This window comes from Tiliqua scincoides, chromosome 5, assembly GCF_035046505.1.
Source record: "Tiliqua scincoides isolate rTilSci1 chromosome 5, rTilSci1.hap2, whole genome shotgun sequence".
Taxonomy (NCBI): Eukaryota; Metazoa; Chordata; class Lepidosauria; order Squamata; family Scincidae; genus Tiliqua; species Tiliqua scincoides.
Window position 1 is genome coordinate 80664921 of NC_089825.1, and position 17793 is coordinate 80682713.

A 17793-nucleotide genomic window follows, 5' to 3' on the forward strand; every position below is an offset into this window, starting at 1 on the left:
AATTTCTGTTGATCATGCTTTTGCTTATTCCTGCTGGGGGGAAAGTGCATTATGGGTCAGCTCAGGCCCAACACTGAGTTGGGCTAGTAATCACATCACTAGGCTGCTGCTCAAGGCTATTTTGTGTGAACCTGATTTTCACTCTGAGGTGAGAGCTGCCACAGAAATCAATTCTGGAATTTTACCATTATGTGGTTGGTCAGCATGAAAATATTTTCGGGAAAAAGCAAAGGCAGTAACAAAGAGTCACTGCTTTTAAATCTCTAGCCCTATTTGGCATGAAAACAAGGCAGTGACCAGGTTTTTGAACATTTTAAAAATTGTGTGTCTAGCCACAAATTGGAGCATAAGGCTTTTGCATGCAACTGAGTGAAGGACTGGGGTTGGAAAGAGGCCTTTGCTGCATTTCAAAGACACATCTTGTGAGAGATGTTATTGCCTGGGATTTCAAATTACCAGCAGTCTTCTGCCCAGTGCCTTCTCACTAAGTGCCTTGGTTATCTGTTTCAGCAGAGGAAAGACAGGGTAGAAATGAATGAATGATAGCGGAGTACACTGCAGGGTTGCCGTAAACCATAAGAACAAAAGATGAACCCCAGTGCATCAGGCCAAAGGCCCATCTAGTCCAGCTTCCTGTATCTCACAGTGGTCCACCAGGTGCCTCAGGGACCACCCAAGACAACAAGAGACCTGCATCCTGGTGCCCTTCCTTGCACCTGGCATTCTGAAGTAGCCTACTTCTAAAACCAGGAGCTTGCCCATACCCATCAGAGGCATCCAGGCCACACACCATAGCTACAACCTGGGGCAAGGAGTTCCATGTCACATGCTGGGTAAAGAAACATTTCCTCTGGTGTGTCCTCACTCTCCCAGCACTCAAATTGAGTGGATGTCCCCTAGTTCTAGTGTTGTGTGAGAGGAAAAACATCCAGTGGCAAGGAGTTCCAGAGGCTAATCACATGCTGGGTAAAGAAACATTTCCTCTGGTCTGTCCTCACTCTCCCAGCACTCAAGCTGAGTGGACGTCTCCTGGTTCTAGTGTTGAGCGAGAGGGAAAGGAACGTCCAGTGGCAAGGAGTTCCACAGGCTGGGTAAAGAAGTCCTTCCTTTGGTCTCCCAGTACTCAATGTTGTGGCCGTCCCCTGCGCCTGGCGTGGCGTGCAAGGGAAGGAGCACCTCCACCCATCCCTACATGAGCCTGTCTGCCCAGGCATGTCCCCCCAGCTCTGGCTGCTGCCCCAGGGGGTTTTGGCCCTGGAGGGCTCTGGGCAGGCGGGCCGCCGGGCCCCGCCACGGCTCTTCGTTCCGGGAGGTAGGAAGGCGGTGGGCGCCTCGCACACCAGGGGACGAGACCGCCTCTCCAGCGCCCCTCGGGGAGAGCAACTGTCAACACAGAACGTCACAACGGCGGCGGCGGCGCGCCGTCCTTGCGTCATCGGCACGTGCCGCCTCTGCCCGCGGTCGTCATGGTAACCAGCCGTGCGCAGGGCCTAGTCCGAGCGACGTAGGTGTCGGGCGTTAGTGACGTGGCGCTCTGCTGCCGTGGACCGGGGCGCAGGAAGGCTGAGGTGAGTGACAGGCTGCTCCGGCCCCCTCCCGCTTCGGCTCCTTCCCACTCCCCCCCCCCGAAGGCTCCGGTCCCCTTCCTGGCCAGCTTCGCTCAGCCTCCTGCTCGTCACCACTGGGCCCCTCTCCCTTCCCTGCCCCTGCTGAGGGACCGTCCTGTCCTCGCCCAGGCGCCGCCTCCAGGCCTGCTCCCCGCCACAGAGCAGCGGGAGCTCCCAAGGGGGGGTAAGAGGCAGAACAACAGCGAACCCGCCTGAGGGGCCGTTTCAGCTGCTGGCCCAGGTGTGTGGGGAGTGCTAATGGGCCCCCTTCATCTAAGACCCTCTGGGGCTGAGTGTCCACCATGTGCTTGGTCACCTTGTCCCAAAGGGGAGACTAGAAGCCAGCCAGCAGGTGTTGGAAGTGGAGAGATCTGGGGAGGGTTTCTTGAGGAGAAGCCTCATTCAGAACTGATAGTGTCTTGTGTTCATTTGCAGCCCCCTCCAGCCACTGGGCTGCCCCCCCCTTATCAGGCAGCCTTTGTTTGTTATATATATAAAACAAACATACACACACTCACATATGCACACATACAGTGTATACATACATACCTATATGTGTGTGTTTATATATAAAACAAACATACACATACATATGCACACATGCACGCATACAGTGTGTACATACATGCATATATGTGTTTGTGTGTTTATATATACATAAACAAACATACACATATACATACACACACTCACATATACACACATGCAGTGTATACATACATACGTGTGTGTTTATATATATGAAACAAACATACACATATACATGCATACACTCACATATGCACATATACACACATACAGTGTATACATATATTCATACATATATGTGTGTGTGTAAAACAAACAAACAAAGGCTGCCTGATAAAGAGGGGGGCAGTCCAGTGGCTGGGGGGGGGGAATTGTAAACGCATCTAGATAGAAAGAAAGACATTTATCAGCCTTTTCCTGACATAGTGATAAGCAAGAGACGCTGTTCCCATCACTTAATTTTTACAGATTGAGTTGCTGTTAAGTAAAAGACTAGGACTAGGTGGCAGGCCTACAGGGAGAGGGAGGAAAGGCTATCTTAAACATAATTGTCTATTTTACTTGCATTCTGCTTGCCTTTTCTGAGGAGTTCTATGGGGTATACGTGTTTCCCGTCCACCCCTGTTGAGGAGCCTCCTTTCCCCACCACCAATCTCCCTGAAGCTGCACCCCGGTCAGCTGTGTCTGTCCGGAACTCCAGGCACAAAGGCTGCTGGGGTGACAGAACCCAGAAGCGACTGGCCAGAGCATAGTTCAGGGGAGATCAGCAACAGGGAAAGGATGCTCCTCCATGGAGCCTCTCCCTTTCACATGGGGGAGGTTTAGACATGGCGCTGTATCAGGCCCATGGGCTGGAGTCTGGAGAGCCCAGTCCTAGAACAGAATGTCAAGCTTGATTCATACAGCTGTGAAGTGACATTATTAAACAGAAAGTGACATCATTGAGCAGATGATGGCCAGAAACAAGCACTTTGTTCTCATATTGAAACTCATTAGCTTCAGGAGTGAAAATGTGCAAATTTTGATCATATTTTCAAAAGGTAAGAGAGCCCAGTTATCAAGTTGGGAGAGCCCAACTATAACAGGGGCCAGATAAATTGCTTCCAGGGGCCTTATGTTTGGCACCTTATGTTTGGCACCCCTGTTGAAAAGGTGTCAAAAGGTGAGTCCTCTAGGACTCACAATGAACTCAGATGGCCTGTATTCACCCAGCTAGGTTCATGGCTGATTGAACCCAGGTCTCTTTGACCCAAGTTACTTAGAACTTTGTATATCAAAACCTGTTGGGGAACAGTGATCATGCTGTGATCCGTTTCGACATGCACGTTGGGGGAATACCAGGCAAATCTCTCACAAAAACCCTTGACTTACGATGAGTGGACTTCCCTCAAATAAGGAGGCTGGTTAGAAAGAGGTTGAAAGGGAAGGTAAAAAGAGTCCAAACTCCCCAGAGTGCATAGAGGTTACTTAAAACAACAGTAATAGAGGCCCAGTGGAAGTGTATACCGCAAAGGAAGAAGGGCTCCACTAAGTCCAGGAGGGTGCCTGCATGGCTAACCAGCCAAGTTAGAGAGGCCTTAAAGGGCAAGGAAACTTCCTTCCGTAAATGGAAGTCTTGCCCTAATGAGGAGAATAAAAAGGAACATAAACTGTGGCAAAAGAAATGTAAGAAGGTGGTATGGGAGGCCAAGAGAGACTATGAGGAACACATGGCCAGCAGCATTAAGGGGAATAATAAAAGCTTCTTCAAATATGTTAGAAGCAGGAAACCCGCCAGAGAAGTGGTTGGCCTTCTGGATGGTGAGGGAGGGAAAGGGGAGATAAAAGGAGACTTAGAGATTGCAGAGAAATTAAATGAGTTCTTTGCATCTGTCTTCACAGCAGAAGACCTCAGGCAAATACTGCTGCCCAAACGGCCCCTCCTGACCAAGGAATTAAGTCAGATAGAGGTTGAAAGAGAAGGTGTTTCAGACCTCATTGATAAATTAAAGATCAATAAGTCATGGGGCCCAGATGGCATCCACCCAAGAGTTATTAAGGAATTAAAGAATGAAGTTGCTGATCTCTTGACTAATATTTGCAACTTGTCCCTCAGAATGGCCATGGTGCCAGAGGATTGGAGGATAGCAAATGTCATACCAATCTTTAAAAAGGGAAAGAGGGGGTACCGGGGAAACTATAGGCTGGTCAGCCTAACATATATACTGGGTAAGATTGTGGAATGCCTCATCAAAGATAGAATCTCAAAACACATAGACCAGCAGGCCTTGCAGAGCAGAAGAATCAGCATGGCTTCTGTTAAGGGTAAGTCTTGCCTCACAAACCTTTTAGAATTCTTTGAAAAGGTCAACAGGCATATGGATGCGGGAGAACCCATGGACATTATATATCTGGACTTTCAGAAGGCGTTCAACACGGTCCCTCACCAAAGGCTACTGAAAAAACTCCACAGGGAGTTAGAGGGCAGGTCCTCTCTTGGATTGTGACCTGGTTGAAGACCAGGAAACGGAGTGGTTGTCAATGGGCAATTTTCACAATGGAGAGAGGTGTAAAGTTGTGTGCCCCAAGGAGATCTGTCCTGGAACCGGTGCTTTTCAACCTCTTCATAAATGACCTGGAGACAGGGTTGAGCAGTGAGGTGGCTAAGTTTGCAGATGACACCAAACTTTTCTGAGTGGTGAAGACCAGAAGTGATTGTGAGGAGCTCCAGAAGGATCTCTCCAAACTGGCAGAATGGGCAGCAAAATGGCAGATGCGTTTCAATGTAAGTTAAGTGTAAAGTCATGCACATTGGGGCAAAAAATCAAAACTTCACATATAGGCTAATACAGTGCTATTCAAACTGGGGTGTCGTGATGCCCCAGCCTGAGGGCCCTGGTCTCTTTTCTCTTAAGGGGCGGGGGCAGCCTAGAGGCAGGGGGAAGGTAGCAGTGCGATCCCCAGGATTGCGCCGCTCAGGGGGCTGCAGGGGCTCAGGGGGCTTATCGTGCTCCACTTCTGGTTTAGTGGGGGCAGGGCACGATCGCTCTGCATCCACTTTCCCTGCTGCGGGCAGCCCTGCCAGAAGTCGCACCGGGCTCTCTGCACCCCGGGGAGGCTGCAGGCGGCTTGGGTAAGTGCACCCAAGCCCCTGCAGCCCCCTGAGCGGCGCGATCCTGGGGATTGCGCTGCTGCCTTCCCCCTGCTGCCTCCTCCCCCCGCCCCTGCAAAGACTTACTGGCTCTCAAACTCTCCCAGAGTTTGAGAACCACTGCGCTAATGGGTTCTGAGCTGTCTGTGACAGATCAGGAGAGAGATCTTGGGTTGGTGGTGGACAGGTCGATGAAAGTGTCGTCCCAATGTGCTGCGGCAGTAAAGAAGGCCAGTCCTATCCTTGGGATCATTAGAAAAGGTATTGAGAACAAAACAGCTAATATTATAATTCCATTGTACAACGATGGTAAGGCCACACCTGGAGTATTGTATCCAGTTCTGGTCGCCACATCTCAAAAAGGACATAGTGGAAATAGAAAAGGTGCAAAAGAGAGCGACTAAGATGATTACTGGGCTGGGCCGCCTTCCTTATGAGGAAAGGCTATGGCGTTTGGAGCTCTTCAGCCTAGAAAAGAGGCGCCTGAGGGGGAACATGATTGAGACATACAAAATTATGCACGGGAAGGATAAAGTGGATAGAGAGTTGCTCTTTACACTCTCAAAAAACTCTCAAAAAACTGGCCACTTTGGCCAGAGGGCCGCATCAAATATCTGGTGTGATGTTGAGGGCTGGGAAAAAATTTAAATACAAAATTTAGATAAATAGAGATGGAATTTAGATGAGTGAATAAATGAACGAATGGGCTCATTCATTCAGTCTCTCTGAACACCCTCCAGACACAATCGGAGCACAGTTCTGGTGATGTTCAGTTCAGTGGACCAGAGGCTTTTAGGGGACAAGAGGTCGGCCATGGGCTGGAAAGAGGCTTGTTGTGCACCACATCTGGCCCCTGGCCCGGGGTTTGGAGACCCCTGGTTTAATTTATACTGCAGTGGTAAAACTGGAGCTTTGTTCCACAGACATTGACTAAAGATCTCCTGCTACAGACATCAGCCCAGATCTCCATTGGTAAGTAAATAAGGATACCTGGATTTATTTATTTATTTATGCATTTATTTATGTACTCAAGGAAGCAGTCATATAAGATTTTGTCCCGTTGGTAATTTTCTCAGTTGAACATGGGGAACTGCAGCCCATCAGTGCAGGAAGGCACATTGTGTGTATGGGGGCATATTGTACCAAAAGTAGAGATGTTTGTTTCTAGTGAGTAAGATAGGATTCCTGCCTAAGTTCAACTAAATACAATGAGTAAACTAAATAACACTGTTTTCAAACACCTCTAATCATAAATGGTGGAGTTATCCTAAAGTTTCATATTTGGAGGATAAAACTTTTCTTAAAATTAGTATGATTTTTGTGGTCCCAGGTTCCTAAAGATGAAGAATTATACCTGCTTAATTTGCTTGATGTACAGGCACAATATGCCATTCATAAAAATTTATAGTGCATATCTCTGTACACTTACTTTGAAGTAAATCCCATTAACACTAAGGGGGGGGTGTAAAACCCATTGGACACAGTGAGGCTTGTTATGAATAAACATGTATAGGTTTCCACTGTTAGTGGTTTTTTGGTTTTTGGTTTTGAATAGCAGCCACACTACTGGTATGGGCACTGGAAAATAGAAGTTCTTACCTATCAGTGGACTCACCAATCTGACATTTTGATGAAGGAAAAACTTACTCACCAGGTTAAAGTGGCAAATGCCTAGCAAGTCTATGGACTACTTCATGATTTGGTTACTTTTCCTAGCAGGTACTGAGGTCCCAATGTGGTCTAGCCTAGACCCAATCAGTATTGTTTGACTTACATTTATTGAGGTGTTCTAATCACTTTGCAGTGTTGCTGATCTATATTTGTATATTTTTGAAATGCACAGTCATACTCTGATCTCAAATGGGTTTAGGGGATTTATTTTCTTAAAGTTTATCTAAGACTAAGACTATACTTTCTGCTTTGTAATGTTTAGGCTATACTCCTTTTTATTTACCTGTTATATTTGGTAGCACAATTATTACTGTTTTCTATACTATTTTGTTTTGATTTGAAAAATAAAAATAAATCCAGGGGTTGGAATATGAATGACTTTTGTGAATCAATACTGTCTCCAAAGCTGGCATAGATACCAAGAATGGAGAATGCACACCTCGGAGAATTTTCTCCCCCATTGCAGCCATATAATTAAATTGTAGTTTTTTAATTTGAACAAGTTAACTTCTGCTGTAATCTTGTCTATACATTTTCGTAGCCATTTTTTATATCTTTGCAGAGCTAAAAAAATTAGGTCCATCTTTATCAGTAGTAGGGTGCTTGCCAACCCCTGCAAGTGAAAAATAGTGTTCAGGGTAGGGACTAGGGAGTGTAAAGTTGGGGTTCCAACTGTAGGCCTGCCCAATATGGAGATTGGCAGTGACAATCTCCATATTGTGAAGAGGAGCTCTGCCTGGTGTAGCCCTACAGACTTAGGAGTGGTACTCTCAGACTTAGGAATGGAAGGGGATTCTGGAACTCGCTTTCCCATGGGGCCTTGTCCTGTGTGGATTTTGAAGAGTGATAAAGGTGGCATTGGCGCAAGAGTTTACTTTTAAGATTTGTTGGGACTAAAAAGGACAGATCAAACTGTAGTGATTTTAAACTCGTATTTTAATGTTTCTAAGATTGTTCCAAAGATTTTGTAACTATTTTATGTGTTGGGATGCCAACAAAATAGTGATCTCAACCCACTTTTGGAAGAAACCTCCACTTAAGACCATTACTGTATTAGTTAGAGCTTGTCAGAGATTGGAGCTTCAAACAGACATAACCTTGTCATCAACAACGTGCACCATGATTGGGTCACATTGGGCTAGGCCGCACTCAGGCTTGCTTTGCTGCATCCTCAGCTGTAGCTTTATGAACTCTCAACTCTGCCGTCAAAGGTTGGATTCCCTTCTATATTTGTCAAACAAATAAGACCTATCACCAGATGTTGTTTCATTATTAGCTATTTGTAGACACAGTCCTTGCACAATTTTGCAGTTTTTCTCAGGGCCAGGACTTTACAATTTTCTTTAAAAAAATTTTAAGCATATATTTTTAGAAATCTGATGCTGTTAGGAAAAGATAGTGTGCTTCACCTTGCAATCCTAACCATTCAGTTTCTACAGCACCAATTCCCTTACTGTGTATTATTAATCATGTTATGAAATATACAGAGTGCTTAAAAATTCTTGCCTTGCTTATTCTCTCAGTACCCCTGTGGGGAAGATCACTGTCATTCTTACTTGACAGCTGGGAAAGGGAGGTGAGAAGAGTGACTTACCCAAGGTTACCAAAAGAGTCTGTGTCCGAGATAGGATTTAGATCTCCTAGTCCAGTGCTTCTCAAATTGACTTTGGTCCTGATGCCCTGGCACCTGGAAGGAAGTGTCAATGACACGCAGTATGATTGCACAATGATGTCATCTTCTGGGTTGGGAGACCAGATGTGACTCTACAAACAGCTTGTAAGAGCTTTAGGGTGAGCAGGAGGGCTTTTTCAAGCATGCAAAACTGCACACAGGAGCTCTTCCTGCTGAGCTGAGCCAAGCCACCTGCTATTGTTTGTAGAGTAGTATTATGGTCCTGCTGATGGGTGGCGGGCCTTCTGCGATGCCCTGCTGAGAGCTTTGCAGCACCCCAAGGCATCACAATGTTCACTTTGGGAACCTCTGTCCTAGTCTTAACAGCCCAGTTCTAACCAACTTTCCAGCACTGATGGAACTACAACGCAGCCCCAGCATAAGGGAACAAATATTTCCTCCATGATTGTCCTCCCCACACTGCAGGATGTACCATGTGCCCTGTTGGTGGTAGAAAGTTAGTTAGGATTGGGTTGTTAGTCAAGAATTATCCATTGAACCCTTCTGGTTCTGCTGCCCATTGTTGACAATTAAGAAAAAAAGGGTAAGCTGAACATGGCAGGCATTTCTGCAATAACAAAAGCAGGTGTCAGTTCCCTGCTTTATAGCTCTTTTCCTTATGGTTGAGTTGCAGTGAGACATGGGACTCCAATCCTAAATTGATACTGTCTCAATTTATCTCCTTCCTCAGGTCCTCACTGAGATTCCAGCTTGGCTTCCTCCACCCCACTTTTTGCTAAAATACAGGAGATGGAGCTTCCTGAAGTAACCATTATTGAAGGAGTAGGGGATGAGGTAACTGTGGTGGCTGGCGTGGTGGTCCTTATCACAGCCCTGGTCCTTGCTTGGCTTTCCACGTATGTTGCAGAAGGAGGCAGCCATCTTGTAGGAACCGTTGTGACCACCAGAAACTCATCAGTGATACACCTGAGCCCCATTGAACGCTATGTAGGGAATTCAGTGGTGTCAGAGCAGTCTGAGCCCCAAGGTGCCACCGAAGGTGCTGAAGAAAAGGCAGAAGAAGGATCTGCTTCTGATTTGGGCCCTCCAGGGCAGCAAGGAGATGGCAGCAGTGGCTCGGATGCTACCTTAGACCGCCTGTTGGACATTCAGGGCTTGCCACAAAGGACCTTGCCTGGTGCTGCTGTTTCCCAGGAGAATCAGGGAATTCCACAGCCGGCACCTGTCATAGAGGATAGTGAGCCGAACCCAGTTTTTATCAAAGTGCGCCTCAAATTCCTCAACGACACAGAAGAGGTAGCCATAGTGAGGCCAGAGGACACTGTTGGCATCCTCAAAAGGTGAGGGGTACTGTATATGACACGCGTGTGGTACTTTTTCTTTGTTCTGTCTGAAGAACAGTTCTACGTAGCTACTCCTGTGAAAGTTTTATCACTGTTGTGATATTTCTGTGGGAAGAGCAGAGGTCTGCATGCAGAGTGCCATGCCTAGAGGTACACAAACTTGCTTTCTACACAAGCGTACAGTGAGTAAGTAAATTTGTTTGTCCATAAGGTGGACAAGCACTTATGAACTAAACTAGTGGTTTTCAAATTAGCACTGGGACCTGCTTTTTAAAATGACATTCTATCAGGAGCCACCTAGCTTTACAAGACTTTTATAAAGGTGATCCAGAAATTATTTATTATTTATTTGCAAGTAGGATTTTATTTATTTATTTGCAAAAACCCTTGATCATTTCTCATAATGAGGCAGACTTAAGGTTATGTGACACAGGCTTCACCTGCCCCCACTGTCTGTCATTGAGAGATTTGGAAAAAAACACACCAGAATAAAGATGTTCAAACATTTATCTCTCTATATTTACACAAGTTTGCAAACTGCAGGAGCTCGGTTCTTTTCAGGACAGTTAGCAACTATCTGATTTTTGAATAGCCTCAGGGCTTGAAACAATTAGTTACTGTATCTGAGCTTTCTATCATCCGTGTTTTCATTGAAAACTCTGTGGGACCCACCAGCAATCAGATCATGACCCACCAAGTGGGTTGTGACCCACTTCTTGAGAAATACTTAACTACATTATCAATACAGAATAACACCCAAGAGTTGTTACTTGCATGGATACATCAAACGTAGGTTTGTTCAGACCACAGATTATGACCAAAAAATGCTTTGCTGAACCAGATACAGGCTGTCAACCTCTGTCCAATAATTGATTAATGCTGTTCATCATAGAGAAAAAGATATTTGGAACACACACTCTCTGGTGCAAAGGCACAGAAAACCTTTTTCAGTTGTTGTTGTTGGCCAATGTTAAGGTGTATGTTCCTGCATTACCAGCTACAGTCTAACAGGCACACATTGAATTTAGGCTGTTTCCATGTTCAGAGAATTCCACACAATTGTTTCAGTAATCTTTATGAGAGCCATGTGAGATAGACCATATGATGGGTGGGGAAGCTGGGGCTAAGAGACTAGTGACTGAGACACTAGGGCAGTGGTGGCTAACCTATGGCAGGCGTGCCAGAGAGGGTGTGCAGAATCCTTTCTGTGGGTACACGCACTGTCGCCCCAGCTGCCAGGTGTGAGCCTCTAGGCTCACCGCCCCTGGGAGGCACCAGCAGCTGCAGCGCTCTGCCGTGGAAGGTTGAGGAGCTCGCGCAGCCACAAAGCCAGCCTCCTCCTGCTGGGCAGCAGCTGGAGCAAAGGAGGGAGAGGCAAGGCCAAGGGGGGGAAAGGAACGGACAGCAGGGGGACGAGGGAGATCAGGTGAGGGGGGGCTGACGCCCAGGAAAGTGTGGCTAAGATTGCAGTCTGAGAGCCCAATCCTACGCATGTCTACTCAGAAGTAAGTCCATTGTAGTCAGTGGGGCTTACTCCCAGGAAAGTGAGGGTAGGATTGCAGTCTGAGGGCGCGGTGCGGACATTCCCGTGGCCGGGTTGGAGAGGAGCTAGGTTGGAGGGGAGCATAGCTCACGGCGTGGCATAGCTGGAGGGGAGCGGAGCTGGAGGAGAGCAGAGTGGTCAGCCGACAGCATGGGCTTTGCGGCGCCAGCCCTGCACGTGCTGCTGGCCCTGCCTTGTTGCCCGCTGGAGGCTTATCTGTAAGAAAGTCACACAAAACTAATTTTTATATGATCTTAAAAGTAAACCACAGAATTGCTTCTCCAATCCTATTGGAAAAGAAGTGCATGCAGAATTTCACATAGCTGTGAGTGTTCATGAAATACAGCATGATACATCCATCCAACTAGGATACTGCTGGCTTAATAAAAAAATAAATGCAATCTTGCACAGTATTACTATTAGTGACAGTATTTATATTTCACTTTTCTAACTGCTCCCTGTCCCTAAGGGCCTCACGATGTAAAAAGAAGCAAAAGAACACTAGCAGACAGCCACCAGAAATGACACTGCTGGGGCGCGGAGGACCAGTTACTCTCCCCCTGCTCAATAAAAAAGAGGAACACCCACTTAACCCAGCATGTAACTGCCCAGTGTTGCCCAGTGTGTACACAGTGAGCACAATTACCCAGCATGTAATTAACCTGTGGAACTCCTTGCCACAGGATGTGGTGATGGCATCTAGCCTAGATGCCTTTAAGAGGGAATTGGAAGAATTTCTGGAGGAAAAGTCCATCATGGGTTACTAGCCCTGTTGGGTAGGTGCTACCTCCTTATTATAGATATGGGCCACTGTGAGTTACAGAAGCTGGACTAGATGGGCCATTGGCCTGATCCAGCGGGTTCTTCTTATGTTCCTATGTTCCAGCCACCCAGCCAGCACTCTACACTGCACAGCACAGGCTGAGGGAAGCAGCACAAAGATGTTAATGTATGAGTTGTTTTTTCTAAATGAAAACTTCAGCATTCAGGTTAAATTGCCCTGTTGGCACTTTGCAATAAATAAGTGGGTTTTGGGTTGCAGTTCAGGCACTCGGTCTCTAAAAGGTTTGCCATCACTGCACTAGGGGCTTGCTCAGGCCATCAAGTGACTTTATGGTTGAAGTGAGATTTGGCTCACACTCTTAGCAAGAACACTCTTGATCTGTTTTTCACACTGCAGCCATTTGTACATCTAGCCCATTGTGTGTCCTGGAGCAGGGTAGTAAGCTCAGGCCTGGAGCTAGAAAAATATCAGTGTGATCGCCCAGGCACCTAAAATAATGCTTGCTGCTACTGCCATCACCATGAAAATGAGAATCATCAGATTGTCCATGCATAGAGCAGTACTCCCCTACCATGCCTGAAACTTCTGTTCAGTCTTACGAAGGGCTTGCATGGAAGCAGAACCCCAAACCCTGATTATTTTTGAGTCCTGAAAGATTAAAACCAATGGTGCCTTGAAATATGACCAGTCCTGCACGGGGTCTTTTGAACATTATACTGTTAGCCAGCATAACAGCATAAGAACGCCCCCCCTCATCTCTGAATCCTGGCTAACTGTAACTAGCAAATCACTGACACATGAGTTTCATCCATAGTGGCATCTGTGTGTCTTGAAATGAAACTCCTGAAGCACACAAGAATGTAGACATAGGGAATAAGGCAATATATTGATAGGCATTACATAGCAGGTACACATAAATGGGCACATTAACATTTAATTGGTGGAGCACCATCATCAAGGGCAGCCTCACCTTATTAGTATTGATTATGAACACGATTCTTGGGTGGTCAAACAGTATGGAAGGTGCACCTATACTTGAGAGCTATATAATAGGCAAGTACATAATAGGAGAGAATAAAAAAAAATCAGGGTAGGAGGACAGGGAAGAAAATGCTTTCTTGCTTTGGTACATGGTGAATATTTGGCTATCTTTATTTTTTAGCAGTTTCTTCCATCCCTGAAAAATGACTAAGAGTAGAGGAAGATATTTTATTCGCTCAGTTCTAAAAGAAGGAGAAAACCAAGCCAGTCTAAAGCTAGCCTCCTTGCCTTCTGTGGACAGCAGAGTGGCTGGCTGCCTACTGCAGACCCTTGCCTATGTCATTCTCACAGATAGGGGAGGTTCTGAGCAAAAAATCATGGAATTTTTGGATAAGTCAAAGGTTAAACTTGGGAGGGGGGGGGTGCCTGACTATAATTTTGCCTGATTTTACCCAAGGCCAGATCCTGAAAAATAACCTACCAGTAATTGTTACCTAAGAACTGTACAGTCTCTAATTTATTAAAAATATAATAAAAGATCATAAGATACATTTTATTCACTAACTTTTAAAATTCTGAGCTTCACAACCTTTATGTAAGTAAAGTGTCACCTATCAGAGTAAGTGCACTATAAACAACATACCAGTTGAATCATTAATCAAATCCTTTAAGGTGCCTGGTGTTTTAAGCCAGAGGCTCTACCTGTAACATGCAACTGGAAGTGCAAACACATAACTGGAAGTGTGCAATTCAATTCACAGCAGAGACAAGGAATGAGCATGAGCAAGCGCAGTAACACATAGTTGCAACCCTATTTACTCAGAAGTAGACCCATTGTTTCCCATGGATGTTGTTCTTCAGTAATGGTGCACTGAATTGTAGCCTGGGACTTTGTTTCAAATGGAAATCAGGATTACATCCTGGTGTTTTAAAAACCAGACCCCCCTAAACTGAGGGTGTGTGTGAAATTCTTTGAAAATGATTTGCTAGAACTTGTTCTGAGGCAGCAGCAAAAAGTTAAAAAAGGAGGCATTTAATCTTCTTCTCCAAACTGGGTATTGAAGGGGCTTATGGGAGTTGCAGACTTTGTGAGGAATACAGTGCTGCACTTTCGCTGCAACACACATACAGACTACAATTCCCATAAATGCCTTCACTTCCTATTTGGAGAAGAAGCTAACATCGCAGCCTCTGAATACTGTAATTACTAGTAAAAAGTCTTCTTTTTCCTCCACCCTGTGTCCAGCTTCTCAGCCCAGTTCCATCACCCTCCCCACTTCACCAGACAGCTGCTAAGCTTCCCAGAAGCTCCTGCTTCATTTACTGAATTGACCTGTGTATAAATTGACCCAGGTTTTCAGAGTCAATTGTTAGGCATAAATTTTTTGACTTATAGGCCAGTGTCTATGGTAGCTTTAACTGACTTGGTGGTAACTGTCACATCATAAGCGGCTTTGGCTGTAATTGTTCTCTGGTGCGGTTCCCCATTCATGTGGTACTTTGCCTGACTCATTTTCTATGGGAGCTACTACATGCAAGTGCCTCAAAACACTATCTTTCTTTTAAGTGGCAAGATGATTTGTTGTTTATTGTAAAGCGTTTTATTGGCATTCTCCCTCTCTGGCTGACATATATAAATAGCTACCTCTGTTTCTTCTTTCTAAAGCAAATACTTCCCAGGTCAGGAAAGCCAGATGAAGTTTATCTACCAGGGCCAGCTTCTCCAGGACCAGGCACGCACTCTCCGCTCTCTCAACATCCTGGACAACTGTGTCATCCACTGTCACCTCTCTCAGACCACCGTTTCTACCATTCCCGACACAGTGGTTGCACCCTCAGAAGCCAGGGGTATTCTTCTAAGTATGGGCAATATGATGATCCCCATTTTCGTGGTGATGTTGGCAGTGATTTGGTATTTCCGTATCAACTACCGACAGTTATTCACAGCCCCTGCCACTGTCTCTTTGGTTGGCGTGACCGTATTCTTCAGTTTTCTTGTTTTTGGAATGTATGGACGATAAAGAGTGACATTGGAGGAATGAGAAACCTCAGCTGTCTTGCAAGCCTGAATACTCTTTGTTTTGTAATTTCACTTGTTAATGCCCGTAATGGGAAAAGCACTTATCCAGAATTCTGTTTGGGGGGGGGGGCCAGTGGAGCCTACCTGACTCCTTGATTTGAAGATATTTTCTGCAGTTTCTACAGCTACAGAATTTGGATGTTTTTAAAGACTGGTGATAGAAAGTGTGGAGCAGATTGAGAAGAGCAAGACAACAGTGGCCATGTTTTCCTAATGCTTTTCCAAGGAAATTGAAAGATCCTGATCCTCAATTATTAGAAGCATTGAGCAGGGGGCTGCTGACTTCTTTCCTTTAGGAGAAATGTGACTGTGCATTTGTTTTTCCCCCACAACCATGAGGACCAGGAATTTGCTGATGATTCACAACAGTATCTTAGCCTGATTCTTCTAAGCCCCAGTGCTTGGCTCTCATACATTTAAGGACCTCTTGCAAGCTGTACAATTAAGGAGCTTTTTGCCTTGTTTAGCTTGCTGCTTTGGGAAGCATGGACAAAAGCGTTCTTAAGCACATGCTTCTGTACCCTACTGCAACCATCATGCAATAACCTAATGCTTTTTCTATAAAGATAACAATGCATCTCTCCCTTTCACTCTTAAAAAACTGAGCAAATGCAATACCTACATTCTTCTCTCCAGGCATAAAGCCACATGTAATCTTGAAACCAGGTAGTAAGTGAGCCATGTTCTCAAAACCAAGAACTGTGTTAACTGTGTTAACCTTCACCCAGTCCACCACTTTTCGGCATGTAACAAGAGTCTTATCAAGAGGGTTGATTGTGTATGCACACTTTTGAGAACAGGGGCCTCCAAACTATGGTCCACAGGCTGGATCTGGCGCACCAAGAAAATCCTTTCAGGCATGGCGGTGGTAGGAAAGCAAGGTACAGAGCCTACTGCGACAATCAGCAGCAGAGGTGAGTGCCTGATTGTATAAAGATTGGGTGTGCAGGCAGAAAGGGGTAACATGGAACAGTAAGGCTTTGCCATTGCTGCTGTTGCACCCAAGGATTTTCTCAGTGTGCCACAGGCCATAATTTGGAGGCTCTTGATCTAGAGCAGCAGCCTCCAAACCAGATAATCCTTCCCCGGCACAAATGTACTTACTGTTCTGCCAGTGAGCCTCTTCTCTGTGCCTCCTATCGCCCCCCCCCCACCTTTTGTGCTGGCTAGCCATGGCTGCCTGGAAATCAGGATTCAAAACCTGCTGGAACAGCATAAACCACTGGCCAGCATGAAGTTTGGGGGCAGTCAAAGGTGCAAAGAGGTTACCCAGCAGAATGGTAAGCTCTTTTCACATGGGGAAAGAATTGCAGGATCTGGCCCATGGGCTGGGGTTTGGTACCTGCTGATTGAGAAGATTGTCAGCTGTAGTTGGTGTCCTAGTTAATGCAGGCTGCACATTGTTTTTGGATTGATGGTATACTGTCATGTCCTTGTCCACTAAACCTGACCAGACCTCTGGTTAATGCTGTCAAGATTTACCAACATTGTGTTGGAGGGGTGTGAGCCTAGTTTCCTTTTTGTATTAAAGCCAGCTAGAACTTGATGGGAGTATTAAAGCCAAGAAGATACCTCCTTGGAATTCATTGGAACAGCCTCCATGAAACTCCACTAGAAGATAATCTTTGTTGAAATCCATAGTTTCCCTCTTCCTTGAAAGAGATGCTACTTTAGCATGAAGAATGAAGATTGGAACCAGATAAACTTCACCTCTCTTCTTCCCAAAATCTGTGTATATATTCCACTACCATCCTGAGCCTGTTTCAAAAATGTTGAATATGAAGGGGCGCAAAGGCTAACTTGCTCAGAGCTAAACTTGAATTGAGTGACCATCACCAACTTTTTTAGTTGTATAGCAGTTTTTGAGAAGACTGTTAAGAGTGGCTGTGTGTTTTTACTACTGGCATAGTTCAGTTCTACATGACTGCCAGAGGGAAGCACATAATTGAATATATACAGTATTTCCTTTTCAGTTACAGAATTGATATTTTCTGCCCCACTTGCTAAGTACACAAAGCCTTAACATTACATGATACAGAAGAACTGAAGTAGCAGCATCAAGAAGAACTTATCTACAAGAGTGGAAGAGACTATCCTTTAGCAGACATTTTGTTATAACCAGCCTAGATTGGTCTGAGACAACATTGTGTTTGAAGAAAATGTCAGTTTGCAGAACTCTGGGTTATTCACAGTAACACCCTTTCACCTGGTTTCTGCACTTTACCTTACCTTCAGTGCTCTGCATAACTTGTTCTTCCCCTGAAGTCCTTCCTTTCCCAGTGAGGGAGAATGCTCTCTGGCTCCTAGGGTTATAAGTACAGCTGGATTGTTTAAGGATCAGACATTGATAGTCCTAGATGTAATTTTTTATATGTATATAATACAAATGTGTACTTTAATATCTGTGCAGATGCATTCATATTACACTTTACAAAATCTTGGGTCAAGTGCAGGATTTGAAAACCGAAACACCTTAGAAATCAATTCTAAAAA

At 45.4% G+C, this 17793-nt stretch overlaps 1 protein-coding gene across 3 annotated transcripts; it reads left to right on the forward strand.

Annotated features, from left to right (window-relative positions):
• The first annotated feature begins 1519 nt into the window (after window positions 1-1519).
• Window positions 1520-17699, forward strand: TMUB2 (transmembrane and ubiquitin like domain containing 2). 3 transcript variants are annotated; one of them, XM_066627024.1, is made up of 4 exons: window positions 1520-1568; window positions 6189-6237; window positions 9300-9909; window positions 14887-17699. In XM_066627024.1, the coding sequence occupies exons 3-4, from the start codon at window positions 9359-9361 to the stop codon at window positions 15239-15241; spliced, it is 906 nt and encodes a 301-aa protein (XP_066483121.1). In that variant the 5' UTR covers window positions 1520-1568; window positions 6189-6237; window positions 9300-9358; the 3' UTR covers window positions 15242-17699. The 3 variants fall into 3 exon arrangements, with proteins under 3 accessions (XP_066483121.1, XP_066483123.1, XP_066483122.1); XM_066627026.1 differs by lacking the exon at window positions 6189-6237 and having other exon boundaries at window positions 1527-1568; XM_066627025.1 differs by lacking the exon at window positions 1520-1568 and having other exon boundaries at window positions 5398-6237.
• Window positions 17700-17793: the final 94 nt, after the last annotated feature.

Coding starts and splice junctions, on each gene's coding strand:
- TMUB2 (XM_066627024.1), top strand. CDS start 9,359: ATGGAGCTTCCTGAAGTAACCATTATTGAAGGAGTAGGGGATGAGGTA. Junction 9,910..14,886: donor ACTGTTGGCATCCTCAAAAG/GTGAGGGGTACT, acceptor TTCTTTCTAAAG/CAAATACTTCCCAGGTCAGG.